The sequence below is a fragment of the Gymnogyps californianus genome, chromosome 2 (genome assembly GCF_018139145.2).
Source record: "Gymnogyps californianus isolate 813 chromosome 2, ASM1813914v2, whole genome shotgun sequence".
NCBI lineage: Eukaryota > Metazoa > Chordata > Aves > Accipitriformes > Cathartidae > Gymnogyps > Gymnogyps californianus.
This window is the reverse complement of record NC_059472.1, coordinates 3,023,872-3,049,483: the sequence shown is the minus strand read 5'-3', so window position 1 is coordinate 3,049,483 and position 25,612 is coordinate 3,023,872. Positions and strand designations below refer to the sequence as shown.

At 41.0% G+C, this 25,612-nt stretch overlaps 1 protein-coding gene across 4 annotated transcripts in view; it reads right to left on the bottom strand.

Moving 5' to 3' along the window:
• The window catches only part of TSNARE1 (t-SNARE domain containing 1), a 487,146-nt gene that overhangs the window by 51,438 nt on the left and 410,096 nt on the right, over positions 1–25,612 (bottom strand). For all 4 annotated transcript variants that reach the window (XM_050891624.1, XM_050891627.1, XM_050891625.1 and 1 more), the window contains exon 11: positions 17,126–17,241. In XM_050891624.1, coding sequence (XP_050747581.1) covers positions 17,146–17,241 — 96 coding nt within the window. In that variant the 3' untranslated portion in view covers positions 17,126–17,145. The remainder of the gene's footprint in view (positions 1–17,125; positions 17,242–25,612) is intronic.

The following is a 25,612-nucleotide window of genomic DNA, read 5'->3' as shown; positions in this document are numbered from 1 at the left end:
TTTGGAGCTGCTCCTCTACCACTTCAGGCAGGTTGTATGAGCTCATTTGGCTATGCAAATGTTTCTCATCTACTGGAAAGTAGGATAGATACTTTCCTATCTTTCCTAAGAAAGTCAGGAGGGTTATTGACAGAGAACAGACTGACAAATTCATTTATCCAGAAACTCAGGAGGTGTCAGGGATTCTGGAAAAGACTGAGCATCCCAGGGTAGAAAGCATCCAGAAGCTTTCCTGGGATGGACACGAGGAGAAGCTGCAGGAACCAGAGCAAGGGAAGGTATGTGGAATAATCTGTCAGCACCACCTTTCTCCACTACTTCTGGCTGTTGCTAGCCTCATCGTCTTCACATCTTCCTTCCCATGACCACTCCTTTGCAGGAAGCAAAAACAAATGAAATTCTGGCTACACAGAAGCAAGATGCAAGAAAGGGGGAATCCAACTAGGGATCTGGAGACATATATGATGCACAAGCAATTCTCATACAGAACTCTGCTAGCACATGGGCTAGCATAACCTTGATTTTCAGCACTGGGAGGAAGCAAACCAAATAGCCTTGGGATGAACAACCAGCCCAGCCCAAGTCCCAGCAACACCTGGGAAGGCAATGCCAGCTACTGCCTGCAAGACGTGTGGTATGCATGGTGTGGTTTTTGACCATACTGAAACATTATGTTGCTTACAGGACAAAAAAAACCTGGTCAGCTCCTGCTGAAACAACAGAGCCACATACTCTGGATCTCTGCTGCAGGGGAAAAATGTGTATCAGGGCTGCCAGATGAGTTAATGTCATATTAGATGCAGCACCAGCCTGCAAGTCCTTTTATCTTCCACTTTGGCTAAGATCAACTGAAATGTTTCCAAACTCTTCCTCAGTATAAAACTCTAGAGCCTGGAAGCAGTGTGTTTTCTGCAGAAGACTTGCAGTTGGCATGTATGACCCTTATCATTCCAGCCCACATTCAGTCCAGCCCACGCACAGTCACAACAAACACCCATATTGACATTTCAATGGACCTCTACCTCCAGATCATGTTTCAGATCACTTTCATCTTGCTAAATCCAAATGGCACTTCCACTTGTGACTGACAATTCAGCTCAGAATTAAGGCACACATTTCAGGCATCAGCATGGCTCTGTCTCCATGTGCTGTGGGTGTGCAAGCTCCGCTTACAGTCACTGGACAGCCAGACAATAGAGTCTGTGAAGCCCACATAGCTAATTTCTCCATAGTAGACCTCTAGGGCTCAATTCAGTTGCCTGCAGACAACCATCTTGTGCCCGTTGAGACTTGCTAGGGTATACAAGACGTCTGTGTGGGACTAGGAGCTATGACAAGTGACACCCATGCCCTTCTGGACTGACAACTGGGACCCAGGTGACATAGCCTTGGGAAACTCAAATGACAATAGACTTATATGTGGGGACAAGTGCACTGATCCCTTCGAAGTGGGCAGATGAATTGCTGTCCAGGCTTCATTGTCCAGATCTCCACTGGCTCTAAGGGGAGTTAAGAATACCTGGCTCTCATGGAGGTGCACTGACATCCAAAATACTTGTCTTTATCTTGAATTTCAGTCTCACAGAGGATGAGAAAAGCAAAGCGGTGGAGTGACCTGGAAGATGGAAATCTGCTTTCCTGGCTACTGAGGAGCTTTTCTCTACTGTGTCTGTAGGCACCATGATCTTACCAGAAAAAAGGATTATGTGGACTCACAGTGAGATTTTCTGTTCCCATGGAAGTAAGCTCATTAACTTCCTGGGTGTTTAGACAAAAGCAGCCCTCATGACCACTCATTACAAATAATACAAACAAAAAAAAAATGGCCACCTCTTTGATTTATAAAAATGTTTCCAATGAAAAGGGAAAGCATTCAGGGCTTAATCACAACAACAGAAAGTAATCTTAAAGCCCTTTGTTTTGTATTAAGCAATTGAAACCAACAGTATTCAATCTGCAAGATATTTCATAGTGAAACTAGGGTGATTTCAACAGAGGTACTGATGCACACATGAACAGAAAGACACACACCCCAAATATACACACAAATGTATGCACATAATGCTAAAGACTGTCAGTACTTTGTCCTTCAGCTCCAAGAAAATGGAAGAGAAGGCTGGCTGTTGATTAACCTCACACTCTTTCATTCCTCTTCATAATTGAAACAATCACTACTTTTATCCCTGACTGCAATCATTCTTGTGAGCTTGTTCCACCCACTCAAGTTCAGGGTTTTTTTTTTTCCTGTTGGTAAGTACCCCAGGTTTTAGGTGCACGTGTGTGTACATAGGTGTCTATGTATGTTTTAGCATAGGATGAATGTGTTGACTTTACCAAAATGAAATTCTCACAACAGAAAATTGTATTGAAATTACCACTTGAACACAGCATGAAAAACCAAAGATGTCAGCAGATTATAAAATTCAGTATATCCACAAATTTAGGAAAAAAAACCCTTTCCTTGCCTACATTTGTGAACAGTTGAATGAGACTCAAATTTTGCTGTATCCCTGTGCAAATGAATGACAGAAATGACTGCCTTTGCGTACTCCTGAATACTGTCACATTGATTCCTCTAATCCCACTAGAAGGGAGGAAAAACAGTTTAGTACCCCTCATAGTATTCCTTCTGGCTTTAGTCTTATATGGTTAGATGGGAATTCAAACCCAGATCTTGCCCTAAACCCAGAATAAGGATTTGAACCATGGATTTCTACCATAAGTGAGGAGGGTATGAGACATGCAGAAGGCACCACCATTTAATCTATTTTGTAGTTGCTTCACTGTTTCAAATGCGTAAATGACTGCTGAGACAGACATTAAACAGGCACAGTTCCATCGCTTGATAGCAAAGACACAGGAATGAGAGGCAGTATGCTCCAATTCTGGTCTTTTCATCAACAAATATTTAAGTATTCATTGAAAGTGGAAAAGGCATAAGAAAAAGAAATAGACAGATTCCTCCCTCTCCCCCATGTCTGAGTTGATGTGGGTGTTCCCTTTACTAAGTTGTGTATCAGTCCCTCTCTGAGATAACTTGATTAGATTTAAGGTAAAGTTGCTCTTTAGTTTCTCTTCATATCAAAATCAAGAATGCACTACAGACGGAGAACGTTCCCCTGTGATCTGTTGGAAAACCTGAGCCATGAAAAATCTGACTATCTGTGGCAACGCGGTACCTATCGAGCCCATATCTGCCATGGCTAAGCCAGGTATCCTCTGGCTCAGGGAGATACTGAGCAAAGGGCAGGAGAAAACTCAGTATTATAACAGCTCATTACAAACAGCAACAAAAGAATATAAAGCTCAGATCCAGCCTGGAAAATTGGCTCTTCAGACTGTTGAGTTTAACCGTATGTTAAACTACTGCGATGTGCTTTGATTATATTAAACAATATACTATACATTAACAGTTCTGGAACTTATTTTAAAGAATTTTATTAATATGATTATGCTATCAATAAAAATAAAAATTAAAAAAAAAACAAACAAAAATAAAACTACCCACATTCCTTTTTACTCCCATGGTACAACTTTTTATGTGTAAATCAAACCTATTCTGGGCTTCAAGACACTCACTGAGTCAAGTTACTGAAATTTTTGATCACATGTATACTCTAAGAGAAATTTCTGTCCATAAAGCAAGGTGAACTTCCAGTGTGCTGGATCAAGAGATCAGAGATCATACTAACTGGCCCTTTTGACCCAAGAAAAGCATATGTAACTGAATATGTGCCTGACTGAAGATTAGCATCTGCTGCTGCCCAGCAAAACTGTTGATTAAAAGCCATCACTAAGTAGTTCACAGTAAACACAGTGGCAAATTATCTAGGACCAAAGAAGAAAATCAGAAACTAGCAGTAGATGGCAGAGAAACATAAAAAACAGAAGCAAAAATGGCTATTAAAATATATTTTATACTTATAAAATTAGCCTTAATGAACTATAAAATAAATAAGCCTTAATGAACTATAGCAGCCACTTACAATTATTTCTGTACTAATAAGCTTGGAGAATATATTTGCCATATACTGGTCATTAATAAGATATCCTTTGGAATATATAATTTAATAAAGGAGACGTTGCTACAAATTAAAGGGATTCCAGGAAGTTTGTGTGTCTGTCACCCCACAGCAATATTTGAGTGTCAAATGAGAAAATTTCCTAGGCCAATAAATACCCAAATTTGTTCATACAAGATGAAATGCAGTTTTTATAGCTTCTCTCTTGCATTAAATTTCTCCTCTATAGTCTTTTTAATGCTGTGTTCTGGAAAAAATGTAAATAAATATTGGTCATTGGGATCTGCCTTGTACAGAACATTTAATAGGAATCCTTAATTGCATGTTGTAAACTTAATACAAATCGTAGTTGTAAAACTAAGAACAATTTTGTTCAAAATAATCAACAAGAATGCCTCTTCATATAGCAAACTCTTTTACAAGGCACAGTGCTAGACATCAAAAAAACAATCCTTGCAGAAATTGAAATAGAGGAAATTCCACTTCGGCATAAGAAAGAAACTCTTTTTCACTGTGAGGGTGGTCAAACACTGGAATATGTTGCTCAGAGAGTTTGTGGAGACTCCATCCCCAGAGGTGCTCAAGACCTGACCAGACACAGCCCTGAGCATCTGCTCTAGGTGACTCTGCTTTGAGCAGGGGCTTGGACCAGATCAGCTCTGGAGGTCCCTGACAACCTCAACCATGCTGTGATTCTGCAAGGCACTTGCATTTTAGAAGTTTGGCTTTTCTTCAGGTAAGGAAATGTACAATCAAAAATCAAAGTGCAATGCGGACAGTTATCATCAGAGCCTAAAATTGGGTATGCTTTCTTCTACCCCCATTTCAAAAATCCCTCCAATCCAAAGCTGAGCAGAGGGTGCTCAAGATATTGCTGTTGCGCGGCTCTTCTTCTGTAAGCACTCTAGAACTCTCAAACTTTAAGAAGAAAAAGCAGATGCCTTGAAAATATTCCACAGACGATATGGCTTTTTTTATCTAAAGACTAGGCAGACAATCAAAAGAGATCAAATTACTGCTGTTTAATGAGTTACTGCTTGTCAGCTGAGAGGCAGCAATGGATGGGATGTTATTCTTAGCATGTTTTGATGACATGACATCAAAACTAATGCATTTTACTCTGCACTGTCAGCACGCTGTACATGGACAGCTATAGCAGTTCAGCTAACAAGAGGTAATTCAATCAACCACAGTAATGTGAAAATTGAAATGATCTACCTCCACTCCACCTTGCTCATCGTTTCAGTGACAAGAAACTTTGCCCGCCTTCTGAGTTGGGATGATAAGATTCATTTGAAATGCACAGTTGTAAATACAGTGTCTCTTTGTACAAGCCCTCAACACAGAAATTCCTGATGACCTACTTGTGAGAGAAATGAAATGGTTTATGCACTATATAGCAAAGTCATTTAACACTGTAACGTAAAAAGCCCATTTCAGTGTTAAAATATGGCTATTAATTGGGGAATTAATAATCTGTCAAAGCTTAAGTAACTTCCTTACCAAACTCAGAAGTAAAAAAGCCATCTCTCCAGCAGTTTTTTTAGGAAATAAAGACAGTTACTTCTTTAATGTCTACTAAAGTCAAAAGGCTCCTTTTCCAGATACGTCTAAAAAGCCTATTTTGAGAGCTGAAACATATTCTGTAAATGAAAGGTTGTTGTGAAGCAGATTCCAACTCCTATTAAAGCCTAATGAAACTACAAGGGATATTTCAGAAAATTCACTGAGTACAGTGCAATTACAATTCTCTTTTTAAAGATGGTTTGAGAATCTCACATCAGAGAGATAAAGGCAATTAGGAGTTTATGTATTGAACAGACTATATATTATCAAAATGTGGATATTTCTAAGGTCTACCCAAGGAGGTGAATAGCTAATAAAGACATGGTAACCACTACATTATTACTCAGTCAGGTCTGAAGTTATGTGGGATTTTTAGATTTTTTTTATTTTTTATTTTCGTGTTAATGAAGGCCTAGGAAGAAAAGGAGGCCACAGAAGCAGCCTTGAATAAGCCCTCTAGCCTTCGTCTAATTTCACTCTCATGTTTAAAGAATACGTCCCAGATCATTATAGTTGCTTGGAGAAAGTAACTTGGTTGCAAAGGAGAACATAACAAGCTACAGCACATTGTGGGATGAGGCCATCTTCAAACTAGGTTGACCACCACCAGGGCTTCAGTGAGTGTATTTTAGCACTTGTAATGATTTTCCTGTGACATTGAAATGCTAACCAACCTGCTGAACATCAAGTAGGACTTGAGGTTTTGGCACTGAAGAGACAGAACAATCTTCTCATCTACATCACTGCACGTGACCCCTCTGAAAGGCACAACTAACACCAAACACACTGTCTCCGCTAAACACATCTTTCTTCACGAAGAGATAATCACAGATGTACTGCTCTTCTAAGAGTCTTTCCTGCTGGGACACTAGGTTCTTTAGCTAAACTGACAAAATATTTCTTCTTTAACACACTGTTACGAAAGAAAACCTCCTGTGCTGGTTTTTAGGTTTTCTTCCAGAGAACACTGATCCAAAATTACTTTGCTTTGACACCACCACAAAGGATAACAGTCATGTAACACTTTCAAGCAGCTTGTATGAGAATTATATCCTGTCATTTAGCGAATGGCACTGATGAACTATGTGCTGCCCTATTCCCAAGAAAACCTATGAGACTCTGTGGTGGGTTGACCATGGCTGGATGCCAGGTGCCCACCAAGCTGCTCTATCACTGCCCTCCTCAGCAGGACAGGGAGCAAGAAAATAAGATGGAAAAAATTTGTGGGTCAAGATGAAGGCAGTTTAATAAAGCAAAAGCAAAGGTTGCATGCAGAAGCAAAGGAAAACAAAAGATTTATTCTCCACTTCCCATCAGCAGGTGATGTTCAGCCACTTCCCATCAGTACGCATAGTGGTTGCTCCTGAAGGCAAACATCATAATAATGAATGCCCCGCCCCCCCCCCCCCCCCCTTTCTCTTAGCTTTTGTTGCTGAGCAGATGTCGTATGGTATGGAATATCCCTTTGGTCAGTTTGGGTCAGCTGTCCTGGCTATGTCCCCTCCCAAAATCTTGCCCACCCCCAGCCTACTGGCCTTTGGGGGGGGAGAATGTTGGAGAGACAGCCTTGATGCTGTGTGAGCACTGCTCAGCAGTAGCCAAAACACTGGTGTGTTATCAACACCGTTCTAGCTACCAATACAAAGCACAGCACTACGAGGGCTGCTATGGGGAAAATTAACTCCATCTCAGCCAGACCTAATACAGACTCCCTGTCTTAGGAGACAATTTTTTTCACATTTACATCTCAAGAACACAGATAGGTAGAGTACCTAAGTGTATCAAAACCTGATGTCCTCAGAGCTTCTATGCATGTCCACAGAAGGGGAAAAGCAACATACAGATTTTGTCCTTGCTACTGATTTTGGAGATAGAAAATTGCCATAATTCCAGTGGCCGTGTTGTTCCAATAGAAAAACAAGTTTGTTAAGATTGGATTTCTAAGTTACTTAGGGAGAAAAGATAAAGAACAATAACAGTACTTTAATGTTATGAGTAGGGAACGTGAAGATCTGTTTATTATTTGCCAGCATCAGAGACCTCTTTTTCAAACTTTTTCTTTCACATACAAAAGCTTTAAAATATCACAGAACCAGTTGAGACTGAAATGGTGATGAAACATGCAGAATTTGTGGGTTTTGTTGGATCAATACATGCTAGCACAGATCTGGCTACTCAGGGCCTCCTGGTCCCCCACACACCAAGCTCTGCACTCAGCAGCAGCAACCTTATCCATCTTCCCATCATCCCCAGGTCAAGAGAAATTGCTCTCCAGAGAAGAATAAGCTGCTTTAACCTTATCAAAAAGAACCACACACCTTTCCAAACTGACTTCGTGAAAGTCCACTGATCCCAGAGCCAAAGGGCACCAGGATGAACGATCGACACCCTTGGGCTGCTGTTCTCTGCTCTTGTCCCTCTCATGACACCAAAATCTCACTGTATTTTGGGGGCTCCATCAGACAGATAATTCAAGCATTGCCAACTGAAAATGTCAGCTAACAGTGGTGGAGTGACGTGAGAGCAGTTTATAACTCTGTCACTCTTATGAAGAGCCTAATCCTCCCTTCTCCTGAGGGCTACTGATTTACGCCTCAGAGAACCCTCCTGAGCCATTAATCGTACTGCAAACACCAACTGCTCCCTCCACCAGACACCACTGCTCCTGAGGAAATGAGACTATCCACAGGGAAGAAGACACTTGCCACTGACTCATTCAAAGATTTTAGACATACACTTATGACAATCCTTTTCAAGTTGGAACCTAAATTTTAGGCACCTAAAGCCATATTGAGGCAGTTAAAGGAATGACTGGTGCTGTCCACAATTCTAGCTGCTATTTCTTCTTTTCACATGGTCTTTCCTTAAGTACCTGTGAATGACACAGTATATGAGGCCAGAGACACCATTGGTCTGAATCAGTATGGCCATTTTTGTCTTGTTTCTAGCAGTTCAAATTGAATGTGCTGAAGATCAGCCTCGTATGTCAGGTCCTTAGAGGTGTATCATCATGGCTAAAGTTTAAAGGCATTACAAAGCATAAATAATTAATGTTTGCAGATTGCTTTGGGAAGCTCAGATCAAACACTTGTCATCCATCTGAAGGGTCAGCACGGTGCACAGCCACGTAGTGGGAGTACTCCATTTTCCTACCCATTGCAAAGAAACAGTGTAGAAACCTGAGATGCGATGAAGAAAGCTGCTGACTGCTTGAAAGTCCTACTGACTTTGGATTCAAATCAATGAATTCAAGTTACTACTTGTTAATTGAGCTGCAGGAACCGTCAACCTGTGGATTCTCAATCAAAGGCAAAGGCAACGTAACACAGCCTCCCTTAGCTCTCTTTCACAGTAGAATTAATGACCTGGCATTATGTGATACTTGTAAAGAGCAAATAGCATGCAGATGGACAACAATAAAGGTCATCCTGAAATGCATTCAACCACAGCAACCTGATCATGTGATGTCCCATCAAGACATTCACCTGTTTGAAGGTTTGGAAGAGGTGTACATAACTGGTGAAAACTCAGAGAACTTCTTAGAAATAAATCTACCTTTTTACTGGCACTTCTGCCTTTCTTGCCCTGTTACTTTGAAGCATTTTTTGCATAAAGCAGACTCTCATCTCTTAAAATTTCATTTTCTACTGGTAATCATTTCTCTCTTCTACCTGTCTATCTCAGATTTTAACTGGCTGTCAGGGAAATAATTTAGCTAAGAGAAGTGCAGACACAGCCATTGGAATCAGGAAAGTCTTCAAGAATGTAAATGCTAGCTTAATTTAAGAAATTGGGTGAAATCTTAAAACCAGACCCATTATATATTAATCATTGAAAACTCAGATCTCATTTTTGACTCGTTTAAATTTGAAGCACAAAAGTTACTGCAGAATCAGGATGTACCTGTCTTCCTGCCAGAGCAAAAATTGAGCAAGGATGCCAGGATCCAAGCAATTAATTATAGACTAAAAGACAAGAGAGAATTGAAAAGAATTGACACCCAACTACAAACGTAGGAACCTTTTCAAAATAATAGGAAACAGGAAAAAGAAAAAAAGATACTGCAGAGTTACTGATTCCTGATTGTGCTGCAGAGCAAACATGGCAGCAATGCCACAGCCAGGGCAGAGGGGTGAATTATTTTAGAATTTGAATGACAGCTGTCAAAAATATTATGACCCTTTCAGGGCTTGAGAGACTGAAACAAGCTTGAAAACTGAACTACTCACATAGTTATTAAGCCATATATGGATGTGTGGTAAAAACAGAGACACTAAGTAAAGCCAGCCCTGTGATATCAATTTAAAAGGCAAAAGCAATTCCATGAAACAAACCTGTCTATGTTTTGCCCTTATTTACAATGTTCATTAGGTTGAATTATTGCTCTGTTCAACACTGAATAGGAACTGCTCTGCTCTTACAACCTGACATTGCCAGGCAGGAGGTGCGCTGGGCAAATGTCTGAATTTCTATTGCAAGTGTCAGAAGAGGGTGCCCAGACTTGTCTCCTGCTGGGAAGGAACGACAGAACTGTAAATGCCAAGTACCACAAAGCCACTTGTCAATCTTTCCCTCTCTGCCACCTACAGCCCTCACGACCCCGACAGATACGGGCTCTGATTGCATTTGTTGGTGGGTTATTGATGTGCCCTGCCTTGGAAGAACTTCCTCTTGGCTCCACATAGTACTTTACGCCCTACCTGGATGTCTGCTGCTATGAGGGAAAGGTGCAGCATTAATGACATCAGAAGGGGCTGAGGCTCACCTAGCAAAATCCAATTTTGCAGAAAGCTATTCTGCTGTCCTGGTTTCAAACTCTGAGACGAAGATGCTCTTTACTTCCCTAGGCCAGATTGCATGAAGGGGCATTCCTCTGCTCCTCCAAGCACAGACAGTGACTACACGTGCAGGTTTTATGATTCTTACTGCATTGCCAGGGGTACAGCACACAGGAACACTGTAGTGCATGAGGTACTAAAAAAAACCCAACCCCAACCCAAAAAAATTAAAGTCTGAAAGTAAGGAAAAAACAAACACCAAAGACAGACTGTATAAAATCAGCTGTCTGAACCTCATCCTCATTGGTCAGGTTACAGAAAACATTTGACCACGTAATAAGCCCGTAAATTAATTAGGCAAGGAAAACTGTGATTGCAAAGAAGGGAAAAAAATAATCCAAATTAAAACAATAATTTCTAGTTTTCTATCATAATTAATTCAATTTACATTCAAAACAAGACAGTTGCATATTCAGGAAACAGATACCTGGAGCCTGATTATTGCTTTTCCATATGGACTACAGCCCTGCTCTGGAGACGCTGGCCAAGATGGATTTTCAGCTGTATATTAAAGATTATATGTTGATTGTAACTAGAGTGGAATTCCTTGCTCAGGATATTTCACATTTTAAAAGTTTATGATGGTTCAAAATGCAACTGGTCAAATATTAACAAGAAAGGAATACATCAATGGCTGTTAAAGATTAAATAACTACTTCCTGGATCAGGAAGCCTTTGAGCTTCAAGTCGCTGAAGGCTGGGAGAATATTCTGCTGAATGATCACTTGTACGCTTGCCTGTTGTTCTGCTCTTCCATAGCTGTGCATCGCTGTCAACCATTGCATCAGCTACCAAGAAGGAAAACACTGTTTTACTCCTCTGGGCTCTCACCTCTTTATTCACAGACAGATTCTGAAGCTGGAAAGAACAGTAAGTCCACAGAGTTTAAGGAATCTATATAATAAAGTCCATGTACTCAGTCCAGTAACCTTTGTCTGACTGAAGTGTGTCTCGTAAATGGGGAAGGCACCTTCTGCTGCAATGACTTCTTCCAAGAAAAGGGCACAGAGTAGTCAAGTCATCTTTCATTCTTTCTTTCTTTGGCTAACTAGATCGAGATGAATAAGTTGTCGTTGGAAAGCGTATTTTCCAACTGTCAAATACATGTAGCATCTTTCTCAAAGTTTGTCACCTCTTTTTTCCTATAAAGAACGCTTAAGGCTTAGGATTCCAACAGTCTTGATTGTCACTTTGTGTAATTGTGCAGTCATCCAAATGAGTCAAAAGAAGGATACAGAAGGTCTGTCTTCTTTGTCCACAAACAGAGAACTCTTCGTGGAGCTCAAGAGGAAAAAGAAACTGTGTGATCTCTGGAAGCAAGGCCAGGCTTCTCAGGAAGAGTACAGAACCACAGAGCTGTGGTTCATTTATGCAGGGAGAAGACATGAAAAGCCAAAGCTCAATTAGAGTTGAAACTGGCCAGTGTTGTTTCAGATAACAAGAAGGGCTTTCTAAAGTATGTTAATAGTAAGAGGAGGTCTAAAGAAAACATTGGACCAATACTTGTTGAAGATGGTCATCTGACTAATAGGGATGAAGAAAAAGCGGAGGCATTCAATGCGGTTTTTGCCTCAGTCTTTAATAATACTGATAGACCTTGGGCTGCCTGGTCCCGTGAGTCAGAGGACCACGAGTGTGGGAACAGTGACTTTCCCTTTGTGGACAGTGAAATTGTAAGGGATGAGCTGTATCAGCTGAATGTTCACAAGTCCATGGGGCCTGATGGAATTCATCCCAGAGTTCCGAAGGAGCTAGCGGATGTTATGGTGGGACCCCTCTCAATCATCTACCAAAGGTCTTGGGAGCCTGGGGAGGTCCCTGCTGACTGGAACCTAGCCAATGTTATTCCAATCTACAAAAAGGGCATGAGGGAAGACCCAGGGAACTACAGACCTATGTGTCTAACCTCAGTTCCTGGAAAAACTATGGAGAAGTTTATACTGGGTGCTATTGAAAGGCATTTAAAGAATAACGCGATCATCAGGCACAGTCAACACGTGTTCGCAAAAGGAAAGTCCTCTTTAACTAATTTGATATCCTTCTATGACAGGGTCACCTGCCTAGTGGATGAAGGGAAGGAGGTGGCTGCAGTTTTTCTGGATTTTAGTAAGGCTTTTGATACTGTCCCTCACATCATCCTTCTGGACAAGTTGTCCAACTGTGGGATGAGTGAGTTCACGGTGTGTTGGGTGAAGAACTGGCTGAAGTGCAGAGCTCAAAGGCTTGTAGTAAATGGGGCTACATCTGGCTGGTGACCAGTCACCGGTAGTGTTCCTCAGGGTTCTATTCTAGGGCCAGTTCTGTTCAATGTATTTATCAACGATGTGGATGCAGGAGTCGAATGCACCATTAGCAAGTTTGCTGATGATACCAAACTGGAAGGTACTGTTGACTCTCTTGAGGGACAGGAGGCCTTGCAGAGGGTTCTGGATAGATTGGAGCATTGGGCTATGATTAATGGGATGAAATTTAACAAGTCCAAATGCTGGATTCTGCACCTAGGACGGAGTAACGCTGGACACAAGTATAAATTGGGAGAGGAACGGCTGGAGAGCAGCCCTGCAGAAAGGGATCTGTGGGGGCTTGTTGACAGCAGGCTCAATGTGAGTCAGCAGTGTGCCCTGGCAGCCAAGAGGGCAAATCGCATCCTGGAGTGCATTAAATACAGTATAATCAGCCGGTCAAAAGAGGTGATTATCCCACCGTATTCAGTGTTGGTGTGGCCTCACCTTGAGCACTGCGTGCAGTTCTGGGCCCCAGCATTTACGAAGAATGTGAAGATCCTTGAACGCATCCAGAGGAGGGCAACAAAGCTGGTGAAAGGGCTGGAAGGCATGTCCTATGAGGAGCGGCTAAGGACTTTGGGTTTGTCTAGCTGGGAGAAAAGGAGGCTGAGGGGCGACTTCATTGCTCTCTACAGTTTCCTGAGGACATGAAGTGCAGAGGGAGGTGCTGATCTCTTCTCCCTAGTATCCAGTGATAGGACACGTGGGAATGATTCAAAGCTGTGCCAGGGGAGGTCTAGACTGGACATTAGGAAGCATTTCTTTACCGAGAGGTTGGTCAAACACTGGCACAGGCTTCCTAGAGATGTGGTCAATGCTGCAAGGCTCTCAGTGTTTAAGAGGCATTTGGACAATGCCCTTAATAATTTACTTTAACTTTTGGTCAGCCCTGAAGTGGTCAGGTAGTTGGACTAGATGATCATTGTAGGTCCCTTCCAACTGCAAATATTCTATTCTATTCTATTCAGGCTGACACTAGACAAAGGCATTGTTAAAGGAGGAACTTTTTTCAGACTGCTGCTGCGATACTGTCCTTTTAAGATGTTTACTGATGTTGTACCATAAGAGCAAAAAGAGCAGCTGCAATGTTGCTACAATATGAGCAACGTGACCCAAAAGTTCCTGGGCTATTTTCCTGGGGTGTCAGCAAACAAATGTACAGACATAAGTCCCCAGGAGTTTCTCTGCATCCTCCGTAGATGCTCTTCTCTCTCTCTGCCAGACAAAACTGCCCCAAGGGAGCAGTGACATACTTACGGCAGGGGCCTCGACAGGCAGAATTCAGGGCTCAGAGCTCTCCTGAACAGCTGGTCTCTCTGCACACACTAAGCCAGCAGCTGATGATGCCATCACTGCTTAAGAAACTCACGGGAAAAAGTGCTTTTTACTTTTCAAGATTCATAAAGTGATCTTTCCTATGGAAGGAATAGGCTTGTCTGTCAAAGTCATGTCTGATTTGTGGCGGGGGAAAAGAAGTCCTTTTTTTGTCCTTTTGAGAAGAACCATTGATTCAGCATCATTATTGCAAAAGTAGAAAGAGGAACAAAAAAAAAAAAGGGAAGAAGACTTTACATGTTAATGATCATAACGATCATTACTGATCATAGATACTAATGGCATCATTTCGTTAGCTCACTGAATTGTGACCTTCAGATTTCTCATCGTGGCTGCACTCATGAAAGCTGAAGAAGCCTACCTTGAACGTCATGCAAATGGGACTTAAACCACTTGAATGGGGTGGCTGATGCTGTTTCTTTTGGCTCCTTACTGATCCAGCACAGAGCAAACTCTTTGATGACACGTTAAATCGAAGTTCTGGCCAGTCATTACTAAACTTGGGATTTTATTCAGTTATGTGTCCTGTGCCAATCAGAGTACTTTGTAACTAGTTCCCTAGCTTGCTTTCTTCCCTTTCTTTCCTCTGAATGGTCATGTAAAGCTGTTACATGTTAAAACCCAGCTGTTCTTGATCTCCCTAAAGTATGTAAGACAGTTTTATATGAAAGAATTTGTTGAGGTAATTGAAACTTTAAATGCACTGAAATTTTAAAATCCATTTGTGTTGCAATTCAGAATAGAAAAAATGGTCACTATGGACATGGGAATTCTGAAAACCTTCTGTTTTGGAAATCTTCAAAATATAAATGTGAAATCTGCTGCATAGCATTTGGGGTCTATCTAGATTAAGAACAGTTTATAATGATCAGAAAGCACACTTGTTCCAATATAACTCAATGCAGGTTTTGCCTACATTTGTACTGCTGGAGAGTAACTCATGTTTTAGAAGCTTAATAATTAGTTTCACAACCGATGATGAAAAGTAGAGCATTATATTTTTCCTAGGGCTTTCATTAGTATCTCTAGGTTCACTTCCCTCTAGACATGGATCTCGTAACAGAAGATTAACTCTAGTCTTCCAATGGAGTTTTATTGTAAGAATATTTTGGTTCTCTGACTTTCTCCACTTAAGGGATTTAGATTAAAATGTGTCCAGATTTAGTCAACTGTTGATAAGATTTGTGATTTCTAGTAGATAGGAATATTTAACTATATATAAAAGAAATTTTATTATATTATAGATTACCATGATGGATCACATTTTCAGATCAGAGTAATGCAGAGTAAAACCAGAATAATGCAACTAATATTATTGTAGTTGCTCTAGATTTAAATCAGCAGGACAGATCACCATCTGCACCCGTAAGCAGTGTCTCATGTAAAAGAGGGATAAAAATATATGTAGAATTTACATATATATATATGTGCCATAAGAACATTCCTATTCAATCAATCTAAATATCCATTTCACCGATATCGTCCTCACTTCAGTGCTGGCCAAACACCTAAGTAAGCATGCAAGTGTAGAAAAATATTCAGAGCTATTTCTCCTAGTAATAATGTAGGGCTCATGATCATCCTTATCCAAAACCAGTGAGATGGTACTTGACATCCTTCAACAGATTTTTTCTTTCATGGATTTGTACAATTCCTTCTTGTACCCAAATTTTGACATACACAATGTCATGCTAGAAGGTGTTCCAAAGCTTAAGTACACCTTATGTGAAGAATCATCTTTCTGTGATTGTTTTGAACCAACCCCTGCTAGTTTCACTTGAGACCATGATGTAGAAAGAACGCACATTAGAGGGCAATGACTTCATCCTCAGGTGGAAGGATAGCATTGTCAAGTAACACTGAACTCTTGTGAAACAAAATAATAAACAAAATCTATCAATCCTTTGTGTTTTCTCTGGAGTAGTTCCCGAGGACAGTTCAGGCTAAGAAATCTCCACTTAAATTATTCTAAAAGGTCCCAGTGAGCCCCCGTATAATGCAGTATCTAAGTACAGGGGTGATATCACACGTGCTTTATGCAAGTCTCTGTGGGACATGAGAGATCTCTAAACCAAAAGTTGTCCCCACCCTTCATTGCTTTCTGCCTCAGGGATCCTACTTGCTGTCTGCAGGAAAAATCCCATTGATACTCGGGTTCTGGCTTTACCAGTCAGAAACCCTGCCATGGCAGCAGGCACGCAGACCTGGAATGCCAGAGCCCTTGGGGTGGTAGAAATTCTGTAAATCTAATAATCTTTCCTTGAATAATGGCCTAGCGACCTTCTAAAGAAGCAGACACCCAGAAATGCTTTGTATCAGACAGAGATTATCAGAAATAACTTATGGGTCATTCTCCTAAAGTAATGAGGAAAAAAAAAAAAGGAAAAGGAAAACTTTTGTGTCTCATGCTTTACATTTAAAGCACATTCTTTGCAAAGAAAACATACTATAGCTTAAACTTCACTAGTGGGATGAAGTTGCTTTGATGTCTCACCTATCTTGGTAAGGTTACAGCCCAGTCTCCCCACTACAGACCAATACTGCTTTTAGGGGTGGATCCAGAGCAAAGATCACCAGAACCCCATTTTTATTTTTGTCCATACTACAATCTCCAGTTGTTTGTCTTCCTGCTCCTCAGGAGGGCTTGGCTCCAGGGTCTCTTTGGAGCATCTCAGCAGGTAGGTGCACTTTGGAACATCTCAGCATATCTGTGGGATGTTGGATTGCCCCTGACCCTGCTTCAGTCTGGGGTCTTTGACGCCACTTCTGCATCTCTAATTCATATGGATTTAGGATTCATTAATTACTACTGCTATGAGATCCATATAAAATCAAACACAACAGAAACAGCAGAGAAAAGGGTAATAAGATGTTTTGTTTGAATACCACCTTGGCTTACATTTAAGGATCCACTAAGGATGCTATTTCCGAGCTAAAATACCCTTTAAAGGAAATTATTTTCATAGGCCACACCTGAATGTGCAAGCCAAGATAAATTTTTCTTACCATTATCGGCCTCCGAAACTGTCTCCCAACCATCTTACAGAGTATGATGAAACACTTAGTTAAAGGCTTTTACCTGCGGAAACCATAGCCAGATCAGTGCTTGACAGAGGTCGCGATGATTATGACAATGAACAGCAGAACGGCCAACGCGACAGTGAGAAGGCAGCACTTCATCTTCCTGGCTCGTAGCTAAAAGAGGAGAAAGACAAAGAAATAAGTGCATGGATGTTTAACAGGAAGATGGAGGGTAAATCCATGAGGAAATTTTGCTATTTTTCCATTGGTAGGACTATTTGAAACAAGCCAATAGAAGATGGAAAATTTGTCTCTTTTTTCAGACTGACTCATCCTTTTGGACAATTCAGATTCTTCCTTTTCAGTGAAAACGTCCCTTAAATACAATCACCTACTCTACACTATTTTCTTCCTGCTTAAATCATTGTTTGTGTCACACTAAATTTCCAGACTCTGCTTGGAGGGCTGGACTCGGGTAAGGCTATTCAGTGTGGTTTTGGTCTAGGAGTGTCAAATCTGTTTTCTGTCTGCCAGGAGACAACTGTCTCCTGTAAGATAAAAAAGCCTTTCTCCACCCTGCTGTGCAATGAAATCTAGCCAAGCAATAAGGCAGGCTGTTTACAGGGTAGGCAAATGTACCTCCAGCATTAACTACCCTGATTTCATTCAAATTAAGATATGGTAAAAGAGATTCTACAGGGTTTTAATTTTGATGTCTGTTTCTACTTAAACCCATCAGCCTTCCCAGTGACATCCATGGACATAATGTTGTTTGTTCCCATTTAAAATCTTTTGCAGATAGTTCAATTCTTCTTCCTCCCTTTTGGATGGATTAGAATAAGGGTCTTTCCATGATCCCGCAGCGGCAGTAATCCTCTTATCCAACACACACACACACAAAAAAAAAGTAACTTCAATGAAACAGAGTTAACTCAGACATTTTCCTTGAGACCAGATCAACCAGTCCTCCAGCTACCAGACTTGATAACATCATCTTGACCTGATAAACCAATTGCATTTTTCCAGAGTTCTTTACCTTTCTTAAAACTGAAGCAGCACTCTCACAGGAGAGATTATGTTAATATTACGGCTGTTATCCACTTTTCCTTCCTTTCTTCCCCTAACTGCTGTAATCAGCCCCCCTAGTCTGCCTCAGATCCTTTGCTAACTGGTTTACCCCTCTCTGCACCGCATTGCGTTTCCCATAGAGCCATAGTTCCCAAGCTATTTTGTTCTACAGAAGTTTTGGCCTCTTACACTGCAAGTGACAGGAGACTCGTCTCTTCCATCAGTGCTCCAAAGCCCAGTGCTTCATTCCCTCGCAACCCTCCCAGGGCCCATCCGTTTTGCTGTGCAGAGCTGGAGAAGTGCTTCCAGCAGGGAACTGTGAAGCATGACCTGTCCTCTCCTCCAGAATCAATCACCAACCAAACTGGTGGTTTTTATCAAAGTGTGGATTTCCTGACTATTATTTTTTTAACAAATTAAAACACTGTGTTGTCCTGCCTCCATAGCAGATAATCAGTGATTCATCTTGGCTCTCCATTTGCTTTTCGGTTACTCACACAGAAAAGTTTTCTTTGGGTTTGGAAAAAAATAGGTGCTTTAAATATATCATTCCATGTGTATGTGTTAAGAAGGATCTTTTCATCAGGTATGCTAGGAAGGAGTGTGTGAGGGAACACTATTCTCCCCCTCGCCAAAACCCGACTTGGAGGCACCCATTTGCTCACACTTTTCAATCAGTTTACTGTGACTCTTGGGGGAGAATACAAGTGCATAAGGGCTACGTCTCTCTTCAACAAATTTTTGCACCCACAAAGTGATGTTTCTTCATAGTGGCTCTGCACGTGCAGCCTTCATTTCTAGAAGGGTAACTAAAATGCATTCTGAAAGCTGAGTGCATGAGACAACAGGCCTGCTACGGCGTCCTCTTTTCTTTTAACCTTGATTAATTCCAGGTCAAACCAGGAAACCTCTGCTTAAAACTGCAGACTATCTTAAAACACCTAGATGTCCTTGTCCGCTTCCAAAATGCCAGAGCCTTTGTTCGGTCAGCAGAGGATGCTAATGGGTCATTTAGCTTCAAGCAGCATTCTCAAATATTCCTAATGAGAGTTTCAAAGGCTGAACAGTTATCACTGCAGATGGCTTTTCCATCAGTCCTTTTGCAGACAGATTCCCTTGTTTTGCTCTTTCTAGCATTGCGAAGTCCTATTCACTCTTATTTTGCACTTTACGTAGTCTCTTCCCCCCTCCCCCTTTTTTTCTTGTTTTTAACCAACATAAAGCAAGCATAAAACTCAACCATAAACAGACTAACAGACTAGTCACAGGGTAGGAAAGATGCAGCCAAGTCTTTATTCTAGTATTTGGTTCACATTTTATGATCTTGTCCTGGCTGGTAAGTCAGGATAATGATTCCTGCTCTGTTTACAACATCTCTTAGTGGATTTAGTATTACTGTCTGTCACAGCCACATAATCTGTTGCAGGATTCTCCTGTTAATTCCTAGTTCTTTCTTTACTTTATATTTCAATAAGGAAAATGTTCAGTTCTTCGAGTCCCTTTAGTCTCCAGTCATAAATTTGTACATGCTGGAGGAGCAGTAGAAACACAGCTTCTGAGCCCTGCCTGATCACGCAACCTTTTCTACGCACACTGGGGAAGAGTGGCCATATACCCCAGCTTCTTTTTGTCACTTAGGTGGAAAAACACTGATATATGAGCAAAAGGCAGCAGTTCCCCTCAAGTTACAGATGCACACGCTGCTTCAGAAAGGGCTATGCAAGCATCCCTTCACATATGACTTGACACTCCATGCAGTTCACCAACTCTGTCCTGTGAAGACGACAAGCCTGTGTTTTGGTGAGCTCTTGCGACCCATTCCTTGCCCTTATCAAAGGGGAAAGATGTTAGCACAGAGCAGGTGGGACACATTGTTCTGTTCACCAGATAGGATCTGCAGACCATGGTATGGGCACCCTCACCTTAGTATATTACATAAATATACAATAACAAACAGCATACATAATAATACTGCATATAACAAACTCTGGTTATTATCTCCAGTTCACGTTAGCAGAATCTGATTGCCAAACTGAGATTATAAACAGTGTCTTAATGTCACCACCATCATTCTTGAGGAAAGTTGGGAGAAAAAAAGAAACATATCCCTGTATCTTTAATAACTCAAGGCACCAACGCATACTGGAAGCACATCAACATCAGAAATTTAAGCCCTCAACAGGCAGGAAACATTAGAGTTTAGGTGTCCCAGGTATGCATATACAGGCAGTATTTTTTTCCCCCTCCCAAGCAGAATCTCTGTCTTATTCAACAAATGGGTAATTATTATGCTACGTACATCATGTATGTTTATAAATTTTACTTATCTACTTAAGTTTTCTTGGGATGCCCATTCAAAGCCACGTTCACATGAGACCACGCAAACTTTTCACTTAACACCAAGATCCTAATTTTCCCATGGGAGTTCCATGACAGCAGAATCATATAATTAATGCTTTCCATCCCAAACATCAATGCAGTGATGGGTTTATGTCCATTTTAAGCCAAGGAAGTGGAGACACATGCCATGGGTGGAAGTATAGCTGATCTCAAGAGAATTCCAATTCTCCAAAGGAAAAAAAAAAAAGAAGAAAAAAATGTGATTCATGATACCATCCCTTGAATCAGGGTTAATCTACACTTACATGGAAATGGTAAACCATTTTCAAATCTGTAATGGGATCATTTTTCACCAAGGCAAGTTCCTTACTGCCCTGAGACAGATACTACTAGGTTTCTGCCTTAAAATTAGTAGTCTCAGAACAGCAGAGCCACAGCCACAGAAAGTTTAAGGAAAAAAAAAAAAAACCCACAACAAAAAACCAAACCACCTGTAAAATGAATCATTTATTTTATGACATAATTCTTCAGGAAGCTTTGCATTTTTATAACATTTCCCACACATTCGACTAATCTGCAGTTGATTTCACTCATCTTTTTCCAGCTCCTTCTCCCCTCAAGTGCTGAGGATCTTTCCTTCACACTGTGCATTAATGCTATTCCCTATTCTCCTTGACTTTCCTGGGCTCCAGAACAGGAAGCTCTGAGGGCATGGGCAATGTGACCTCCTCTCAGTTCCTGCAACCTGCACCCATGACTGCTTGCAGGAGCAATTGTAAGATAATTTTGCCCAGCATCTTCCACTTGCAGTTTGTCGTCGTTTAACCCCAGCTGGCAACTAAACACCACACAGCCGCTCGCTCACTCCCCCCTCGGTGGGGTGGGGGAGAGAGTCAGAAGAGTAAAAGTGAGAAAACTCACGGGTTGAGATAAAGACAGTTTAATAAGTAAAGCAAAAGCTGCGCACGCAAGCAAAGCAAAACAAAGAATTCATTCATCACTTCCCACCGGCAGGCAGGTGTTCAGCCACTCCAGGAGAGCAGGGCTCCATCACGCCTCACGGTTACTTAGGAAGACAAAACGCCACCACTCCAAACGTCCCCCCCTTCCTTCTTCTTCCCCCAGCTTTATATGCTGAGCATGACGTCATATGGTATGGAATATCCCTTTGGTCAGTTGGGGTCAGCTGTCCATCTGTGTCCCCTCCCAACTTCTTGTGCACCCCCAGCCTCCTCGCTGGTGGGGTGGGGTGAGAAGCAGAAAAGGCCTTGACTCTGTGTAAGGACCGCTCAGCAATAACGAAAACATCCCTGAATTATCAGCACTGTTTCCAACACAAATCCAAAACATAGCCCCATACCAGCTACTGTGAAGAAAATTAACTCTATCCCAGCCAAACCCAGCACACAGTTGAAGCATACTTAGCTGCTTACCAAAGAAAAGACATACCTAGGATTATTGGCACAGCAGAGGTATCAATAGCTGAAGTACACTCCTGGTACAAACTGAATCTTGAGGGTGTTCCCCCCAACTTCTAAGAAGTATCAAGAAAAATGGAGGGAACAGCTTTTTTCCGGAGACTTGAAGGTTTTGCCAAACACTCCTAGAGGTGACAAAAAGGTATGGCTGTTTTCTCCATTTTTTTTCTTGCTAAATTGCAAAGCTCTATCCACATATAGGAGGCACTAGAATTTAACAAAACCTCCTAAAAACCACGTTCCTCCCAGGCAAACACATTTCCCAAAACTCCATTTTGGAAAACACTGACTCCTTTTAACTATCACTTAAAATGCATATCTAAATAGAGCTATAGAAATCAACACAATAAACAAAATTTCAGGCTGAATTTGGAAAAAGTTTAAAGCTACTAGAAAGTATTATTTTCTGCTAGAAAATGTATGAGAAATAATTATAAGCACTATTATCTGATTTCATTTTAATTATATTATCATCTTATTCTGAACCTTGAATGGTATGCTGTTGCACTGCTCTGGTTTTATAGCTCTGTCCCAACCTGTTGTAAGCCCATTTCCCGTAACACCTAGAATTTGTTGATTAAATTGAAGTTAATCTATTTTCATTGTACATATTTTGCCACGATGAAAAGAATGCAGCTGTCCTGGTTTCGGCTGGGATAGAGTGAATTTTCTTCCTAGTAGCTGGTATCGTGCTGTGTTTCGGCTTTAGTATGAGAATAACGTTGATAACACACTGATGTTTTCAGTTGTTGCTAAGTATTTATACTAAGTCAAGGATTTTTCAGCTTCTCATGGCCAGCCAGCAAGAAGGCTGGAGGGGCACAAGAAGTTGGGAGGGGACACAGCCAGGACGGCTGACCCAAACTGGCCAAAGGGATATTCCATACCATATGACATCATGCCCAGTATATAAACCACGGGTAGTTGGCCAGGAGGGGCGGATCGCTGTGTGGGAACTAACTGGGCATTGGTCAGTGAGTGGTGAGCAATTGCATTGTGCATCACTTGTTTTGTATATTCTAGTCCTTTTATTATTATTATTGTGATTTTTTAAATTATTATCATTATTTTCTTCCTTTTCTGTCCTATTAAACTGTCTTTATCTCAACCCACAAGTTTTACTTTTTTTTTTTTCAATTCTCTCCTCCATCCCGCTGGGTGGGGGCAGTGAGCGAGCAGCTGCGTAGCGCTTAGTTGCCGGCTGGGGTTAAATCACGACAGCAGCGTGGGACAAAAAACCCTAATCCTGTAGTAAGACGTAATGGCTTTTTACAGTTATTTTTGCAAGGCTCTCAGGGTTTTTTAGTAAAACTGTATAGGTAAAGATATATTTTAATCCTGACAGAGGCTCTTTAAACACATATGTGAAATAGGAGTGAAAAGCAGGGAAGGAATGAGCAAGGCTATTCAGGGACACAGCTGAGAAGCATTTTATATTGACAGGCGAACTGGATGTGACTGAGCCTGGAAGACGACTTTCCCTCATTGTTTTATAAAAATAAGCTGCAAGTCATATTTTGCAGCCTAGAAGATATTTATTTCTTGGGAGTGAAATGTTGAAAGACATTTTAATTATGTCACAACAGATAGTTAAGTAATTAAAAACTATTAAAGCCCATTACGGCCCCCAGCCCAGAAAAGCAAGCTTCATCTTGGAAATTCCTAAGTAAATGCAGTTACAGGGAGGAAAGAAATGTTTTCTTGCTAAGGATTCAAAAGCTATCTGGGACAAAGCATAAACAACAGGAGAGGCCAGAGGAAACTGTTTTTCCTGTATTTATATAGAGTAGAAAAAAAATGAGTTAAACCAGTAAGCGTTTGATTCACTTATGGAAAAGCAGCATCGTGCTTCTCTACCCTCTATGGATTGGTTACGCCATGCACTGAAAGGCAGGAAGGTCGAGATTTCACAACCGGCTCTACTAAGGAGGTGAAAAGCCCTAGAAACAGGCATTTTAGTTCAGGCAGGGATCTGTGCTAGAACAGCTGCTCTATTCTGGGAAGCTCAGAGCACATGACACTGCTTCAGAGCAGAGACATACCCTACGACTCCATGGTTGTGGCATTTTCTACGTCTCCTGCAAGCCAAAAGCATTGGGAAGGTTGATACCATTAGCTAAACTGATCTTACCAATATCTCATCTTCTTATTCCATCTCTCCCTGTTCTTAGCCCTTGGACTAGGATAAGGATGATGATAGCAGAGAAAGAGCATCACCCAAGATGGTTAACCCAAGACCATGTGTCTCTGTCCCTCCCTCCTGCAATGCCAAATAAGACAACCATTTGACAGACTCTAGGCTTTTCAGTTAGGTTGTATGGGCAAGAACCTGTCTCCTAGGGGAGGAAGTCCATTTTTCAGTCATCGTTTCTTCGACAGGCTATTATGGTAAGCAAGCAAAAAGCTATCCTGTACTCAATACTGAAAGACTCAGTAAGACTACCCATTTTTACCTACAGAAATGCTTATGCATATTTTAAACACAATTTTAAAATGACAAACAAATAATAAAGCATTTTCCAACAGAGCCAGGACTACAAGAACTTCTGAAAGTACTGCTCAAGCAAAGAAACCATTGAAGATTTATCTGCTATGGAGATCTGTTTCCTGCAAACCCATCCAGCAAATAAAATCCAAAAATGATTGAATTTAGAAACCACATAATAACAGCCTCCAGTTATCAGGTCAGGTCCTTTTAAGGGCCTCTGTTGGGCAATGAAAACCCACTTTGATTAATTTTCAAGTACTGTTTCCTTCATTGTAAGATTAACAAATCTGTTTGACATAAAATGGTACACTTTATATGCAAATCTCTGTAGAGAGAGTTTTGTGACATTAAAGCGGTTCATACAATTTTGTTCACCCTGCCCTCAGAGGTCATTTGGAATTGCACAAAAGCATTTGTCTATGCCCTTAATATGCATTTTGAAAGCTAATTTGAGGTCTGCTGGATTGAGAGCCCAGGTCCTTAATTACGTTTGGATGTGTTTATACAGAGATGATACTATGAATCTGAAACTACTGTCATTCCAATATACACCAGCAGAAACTCTGCTGAAGGCTGTGGAGTTCTCATGGGGGAAAAAAGGAAATATTGGAGTAACACAGCAGAAAATCAGACCTTGTAGATGTGTGTTTACCTCCAAGCATTATGTAAACATACAGAGGGGAAAAATCTCCTTACACTTGAATCGGTGTTTTCATCATTATTATTTTTGTTTTATATTCCATTTACATTGATAAGATCCCTTAGCTAAGTCATACACAATCATCTCTGATAAGAGAATAAACACACTGTGTTACTGCAATGGAAGTGAGGAATATGACCTTTAACGTGTGTACAAATTAAAATGCACTGACCAAATTTGGTGACCTTTATGGTAAAGCTTCCTTACAGAGTAACAATGAATTTGCTATTAAATATCACTGCTTCTGCAGACGGGCTAGAAAAGGCCATTAATATTATTAAGCACTTTTGGTGTTTTTAAATGAGAATGAAGCAGACAAGTTGCATATGAGTAAAACCCACAAGGTATGAGAGCATCAGGAAAAGGCCAGCCCACACCAGCAAGTGCATATCACTTCGCTTTGACACATCTTTTTTGTGCCTTTACTTCCACATCATTTGGACCGATTTCAAACTTCCCCTTGTGACGCTC